Here is a 6,434-nt window from a genome sequence, read left to right on the forward strand (position 1 = left end):
CATGGGCCCACAAAGTCCAGGGCAAAATGGGCGCTGGCAGACATGCAGGGCAGAAACTGGTCCTGGATTTCCATTCTGATTGCTAGGTCTTGTGACCCTGGTGGTGGTTATTGGACCAACAAAAAGCAGAAGTCCATATGGCAGTAAAGTCCCTCTCTCCCTTGATGAATATTATGCTGATCCCAGGCTTAGGGCACTGGCTTGCCTTCTCTTTTGCAGAGGTGTCCCATTCGTTGTGTGATGAATCATTCATCAGCCCAGTGCATCATCATCAGGGTTCTACTTGCTGTTTCTCCATTTCCTTTTTTATTGAATGACATATCTTACCTGCTTCACGTGTTTGTCTCTCACATTGTGGAACTGGAGCTCCAGATATGGAATTGATAAGAATGCTTTTTTATTTAATTTTTAGGTGGATTCTTTTACGATTCTCCTCTGTGAAGTTTTGTTTATTCAAAGGACTCTTTGGAAACACAGTCACATTCTCTCCTTTTTGTTTTTACCTTTATATTTCACACTTCAAAGCAGTTACCAAGCTTTTTGACTTCCTGCCCTCGAATAAGAGTTATTACCAGAACTTATTATTTTATTATAAATTAGAAGAATTGTTCTTAAACGCTTTTTCCTCTGTCAGAAACATAATAGTTTGGCAACTGTTCTGTCACTTCAAAGAATAAATTAACAATCAGTATGGATGTTTGTCCTCCTTCCCTGGCCCCCAGCCCACTGAGATCACCTTAATTACAATGCCTGCACCACGTCTTTAGTGGATATGTCAGGGGCAGGTTATTAAACAAATCCCAGGAGGTGGGTTGCTCTGTTCTCAGGACCTCCTGCCCCAGCTTCTGTTTTTGAGGCTCTGCAGGGATCTTCGGTTAATGTACCCTCATTTTGTTGGTTGCTGAGATGTTCTGTGCAGAAAGATGTTATTGTGGCACATAGAGCAAAATCTTCCCATGGGAGAGGGAAAGCTCTGCTCCAGACAAGGAACAGAACAAGTGGGCATGGGGCACAGTAAAGTGAACTTTTTCCAATTGAAAAATACAAGTGTCTGGACAGAGAGCAAACTTCATCATTCACCATGAGTGGCCCTGTCAGGGGAACATGCCGTGCTGCTGTCATAGCCCTCTCATCTGCTCCTTTTTGTTAAGGTCTGGCCTTGCAGAGCATCCTTTCACAGGCTCAGTGGTGGCCAAGCTGGTACAGTCTGAGCTTAGCAGGACCCTGCTCTGGTTTCTCCCCTGTGGGCTGAAGCAGGGAAAGCAGGACCTGCTGGCGGGCGTGGAGGGTCACAGGGGAGAGCTGTAGCCAACCAGAACAGGATTTTTGTTGTCCCTTAGTTTGCTGCACTTTATCTCCATGCCTGCGTGGGGCCCATAACATCTCAATATGTGTGAGCACAGAATATGACTCAGTGTGACTAAGGTCAGCAAGCTCTCTCTTGGTGTTGTTACTCGGAAGTCACCATGCACTCCAACTATCTGGGAGCCACTGTTCAGCAGAGCACCAGGATTTGTGTGCTGCAGAACTGATTGCCTCTAATTGCACAGCACCCCTGGGCTCAGCCTGCCTGAAATCCTTTTTGTACAGTGTAATTTACATTAGTCACCATTGTTCACGGCCACATCAGGCACCATTGTTCACATCCATATTAGGCTTCTGGCCTTCAAGGCCAGCAGAAACTATTGTTACGCAGACGGTCTCTCAAGTGCTTCTGTAGAATTTCTTCCAGACTGATTCAGGCCTTTCTTTTCATTTCCCAGAAAAATCGCTATGAGATTTACGTTGGCCTCCTGAAAGAAGGGGTGAAGGAGCTGCTGAGTGGAGGAGAGAACGATGCGCCAGGACTGAAGAAATCCCACTCGAGTCCCTCATTGAATCAGGAGTCTCCAGTTAGTGCCAAGGTGAAGCGCAATGTCTCGGAGAGGAAGGACTACAGGCCAGAAACACCCAGCATTAAGCAGAAGGTCACTTAGGGTGGAAATGACAACTAGGGGAACAGCCATGCAGCAAAGTACCGGTGGTCAAAATTTTTTCATTTAATAACCTGTCATTCACAAAAAATAAGTGCATCTGCCTGAATGGGGTGTTAGTGACATTTTCTATTGTATATTTTGCTGTTTCTGTGCAGATTGTGGGAGATGTCTTTGCTCCTGCTTTGCTTTGCTTTGTTAATTTATCATTTAGCAATTGAAGCATCAGGACTTTTTTGTGTTGTTCTGTTTCTAAAGGAGCTGGGGGAGGGGTAGAGCGCTGTGACGTATATTCTGTCTCTTCCCCGTTTATCTCCTCCCATCGGCACGTGGCTTTCATCTCTCAAGTCACTTGTCACTTTATTTACGTGGTGGGTGGGAAAGTAACTGGACAAATGCTGCAGTGCTGTGAATGCGAGCTGTAGCTGTGAGAAAAGCTGTGCAAATGGGCAGCTGCAGAAGGCTGGCTAGAGCCTAGGGTGCTGGGAACACTGGTTTCCTGACAATGCAGAGCATGTTGGTACTGGTACTTAGCAGCGGGTGCTACACTAAATAGTCACTGTTGCTTATCATTATTGCATTGACCCTGGACCCACAAGTGCGAAGGAATGAAACCTGGAAACCTCTGGAAATGCTGGGATGACAGCATTGGAATAATTTGTTTGCTTCTTTCCAAGCAGAGTCTTCTCCTGAGTTAGCAGGTTGGGGGGTATCCAAACCCGTGCTGTCTGAGGTCGGGGAGATTAGGGATTACCCAGTCAGAATGAACCTGGGCTTTAAATTTATTTGTGGAGGAGGCTGCTGTAGATGTCAGCCATTAGCATTGTATTTTAAAGACAAAGGGCCTTTGTGTAGTTTTTAACTATACGCTCTCACTTAGCTGCTATATAGAGCCTTATGATACATTGTGCCCCGATGCTCCCCCTTCCAGGAGTTTCCTTGTTGGTGTGCACAGATAGGTGTTTGCAATTTCTCTGCTAGTGACAAAGCACTTTGCCTTTTCAGGAAGGGATTCTCCTCAGCTCTGCATTTTCCTGCTTTAGCTCACATGTAGGTGGAAGAGGCTGGTGCAGACCAGAGAAGGGGACAGACCTGTCCTTGCTGCAGCCAGAGTTTGATGCCGTCCTGGCTACTCTGTGGCTGGAGGCCAGCACAAGGCAGCCCCAGGTTTTGCAGATCTTACCCTCCACCCTCAGGGAACCAGCCCGCTTTGCAGCTCCTGCATACCCTGCACCAGGCTTTCAGAGGGGAGCGCAGGACAGGGAGACACCACCATGGTGTCTTTTTCATACCTGAAAGCCCCCTGTTTGTGCCACAGACCCTTGGGGTGGCCAGCGGTCTTCAGGCACAGGGAGTAGAAAGATGCTGTAGAAATCATTTTCCTGCTTGAAATTTTCCTCCTCATTTCCCAGTCCCTCTTGCCTGGACGACATCATGGCCCTGCAGAGAGCGCTGGCTTGCCTGTTACTTAACATCCTGGGTTTTAATCTCGAGTTTGATACTGGCCTACTGGGTGAGCTCGGACAGGTCTCTCCCATTTTGCCTCGCCCTTCCCCTGTGCAGAGTAGTACAACCAAACTGGCGTTTCCTGCAGAGCACTTCAGGAGGTAATATTGAAGACCAGTTGAAAATTGTTTGTTGCTATTATTTTTGTTGTGCCTGGCACAGGGCAGCCTTCCTGATGGATGCAATTCTTAATGCATAAAGAAATGTCAAGATCAGTGCAAGGACTGTTTAGAGATGTGCTGGTGCTTCCAGCCCAAATAGTCAAAGGGCCACACATCAAAAAAATTACCACCTGAGTGGATTTGTGCTCTGCCAGACTTCCTGAAGGGTCCAAGTCAATTAATCTAGCTTATTGAACTGTCAGTTCAGTGAGCAGGACAGGGAGAGATCAAAGAGAGAAGGACCTTAACAGCCACCTCATGACTTGCCTCCCCCACTGAGGACCACTGTGCAACAGCTTTCCTGGTGTTGTGCTCACTGTTGGCTGTAATGAAGACGTTGTGCTCTCAGATGCCGGGAGGTGTTGGAGCAAACCGATCCTTGCAGTTGCAGACCAGCAGCAAAACCAGATGGGACTGTTTCCACATGTGATGTTGGGATGCGCACACATCTGGCATCTGCCACTGAGCATAGCCGCTCCATGCTAGAAGTCAGGAAGTCAGCCCCTAACCCTGGCAACGTTGCTAAAAACTGCAGAGTCCTGAATAGAAACCATCAGCGCTTCTCAAGTGCTGGGGCTTTAGAAGTTGTGCATGCTTACAGTAGAGCAAACATTCAGTCCTCTTCCTGAAGAAGAGAGATGCCTCCTGCTGCTGGAGCCCAAGTGATGTGGTGCAGCAGGCTGTGTTAGGAGACTCAGTGTAGACAGGTGCATGATAGTGCTCATTGGGAGGGACTGTTTGAATTAATCAAGTGTGGTAGATCAACAGCTCATGGAGGGGAAACAAAGCCAGGAGATCCCTGCAGCTGTTCATCATGCTCTGGTGGCTTAAAACAAACAAGCAGAAGAGGGAGAAGAAGAAATTCATTCAGGGAATGCCAGAGGCACATCTGAGAAGAAAACTTGTGCTGTCTTGGATACAGTGTTAGGAAGCATGCAGAAGAAACAAAAAAAATGTGCAGATTTGTAAATGGGCCCTGCTTGGCTGTCAGGGCAGGTTGTCTAGATGAGCTTTTTGAAGACAGGCTGGAACATGCCCAGCAAACCTCTTGCGATTATGGAGTGCAGTGTTTTAAACGGCAAAGAGGTGACATTTAACTTCTTTTTCCTGGCTTTTAAAATATTCTGGTTGCTGTAGACTGCGGTTAAATTGCTGAGCTCAAAAATAAATTATTCCTGTAAAATGCATTTCCTAGCTTTGACACAGAAACTGGATAATTCCTCTTCAAAGTCATTGCAGAGGAAGTGATTTGAAGCAATAGGAAAAGTCAAAAAGTGAACTGCAAAAATGATAAATTTTTTTTCATTTTTCATTATTTATTCTCTATTTCTGTGTATACTTGTAAACACATTAGGGTACATTTTTTAAGTCTCATCTGGGCTTAGAAAATGCAGTTTTTCACTGCATTTTTTAGCCATTAAACATTTGTTGAGCTTGGAGCACTCTTGTTGAGACTGTTGAGGCATGCAGATTAGTTTACTGAGAATTTGTCAGGTTCTGCTCAAGTTTTAATTAATGCCATTTCGCTCCATTGCTTTACAAATTCTAGGCATCCCAGGCACCCATGTGAAAATGCACGTTTCAGAGGCAGAGAGAAAAAGGTGATCCTGTTGTGAATGCCTAAGGCTCCTGGACTCCCTTGGGAATAGGATCATCTGTAACTTGCTCCCCCCCCCCCCCCCCCCCCCCCCCCCCCCCCGATGCTATTGTAAAAGGTGGGGGCAGGTTCTCAGGACGTCTCAGCAGTGCATCTTCTTGGGTGGCACCACTGAGAGTCTGGCCAGATAGCTTTGTATGGAACCTGGTACCCTGCCTTTCTTTGCTGAAATGTTTGCCTTTAGCAGAGATCAATGCTTGACCTCAGTGACTCAGGAGCTTCCATTGCAATATGTAAGGATACTCTGCTGATTCCAGCCCTCCTCTGGGACCCACCAAGCACCTGAGCTTGGTATCAGCGGAGCAGCCTGCAGCTTTCTGGGGGTGCTCAGTGCAAGCAGGAGTTAACTGGCAGACCACTGCAAGCGTGTGTGCATGCAAGTCAGCCTTTGCATTGGTGCTGCAGGGAGGTGCCATCCCACCTTGTCATCCTCCCTGCTGCAGCATGCAACCGTTGCTCAGGCAAAGCCTCTGCCTGCGTGTTGAGAGGGGGGATGCAAGGAGGGGAGCAGGATGGGGCCAACGGCTCCTCGCATCCTCCCCTCTCAAGATGCAGACGGAGGTCCTGGAGGGACCCATCCTGCTCTGAAGCATTGCTGGTTGCTCCCTGTCCAGGGGCTGGACCATCTCCTCTCCCCGGCTGAGGGAGGAGAGGCAGGAGAGGACCTCACTGGGTCTGCACCTGACAGCAAAGAGGTGAGGGAGAAGGACAAAATTGCCTTCCCCTCTCCCCACTCAGCAACCAAAGTAGCTCAGATGATATTCTCCCGAAGCCAAAACCGTGCTCTCCTCTGTCAGCCAGCAGGATGCAGGGATCTGTTTGAGATGGTTTTTGTTCAGCAGCAGCTGTGACAGAGACTCTCTGGGCTGGCTGTGTGTTTGTGTGCGTCTTGCAGATAAATCACGCATGGACCAGTGAACATGACTACAGTTTTTAATCCAGTATTTATGTTGTGTCTTTAATTGATGTAGAGAGGTAAGTCAGCCAGCAGAGTGATTAATGCAGCGTTGCTGTGGGGGAACACTGTTCAGCTGTGACGCCGACTCAGATGGTTTTTCATCTATAGCCAGCCACTTGTAAATGGTTACCAGAAGCTTTCTAAGGGCTTGTAACAGCTCATCCCTTAAGTGTTTTCCC

At 47.6% G+C, this 6,434-nt stretch overlaps 1 protein-coding gene across 4 annotated transcripts in view; it reads left to right on the forward strand.

Moving 5' to 3' along the window:
• Positions 1-5,304, forward strand: part of PSD3 (pleckstrin and Sec7 domain containing 3) — a 106,026-nt gene extending 100,722 nt beyond the window's left edge. For all 4 annotated transcript variants that reach the window (XM_076362999.1, XM_076363003.1, XM_076363002.1 and 1 more), the window contains one exon: positions 1,764-5,304. In XM_076362999.1, coding sequence (XP_076219114.1) covers positions 1,764-1,976 — 213 coding nt within the window. In that variant the 3' untranslated portion in view covers positions 1,977-5,304. The remainder of the gene's footprint in view (positions 1-1,763) is intronic.
• Positions 5,305-6,434: the final 1,130 nt, after the last annotated feature.

This window comes from Aptenodytes patagonicus, chromosome Z (genome assembly GCF_965638725.1).
Source record: "Aptenodytes patagonicus chromosome Z, bAptPat1.pri.cur, whole genome shotgun sequence".
Classification (NCBI taxonomy): Eukaryota; Metazoa; Chordata; class Aves; order Sphenisciformes; family Spheniscidae; genus Aptenodytes; species Aptenodytes patagonicus.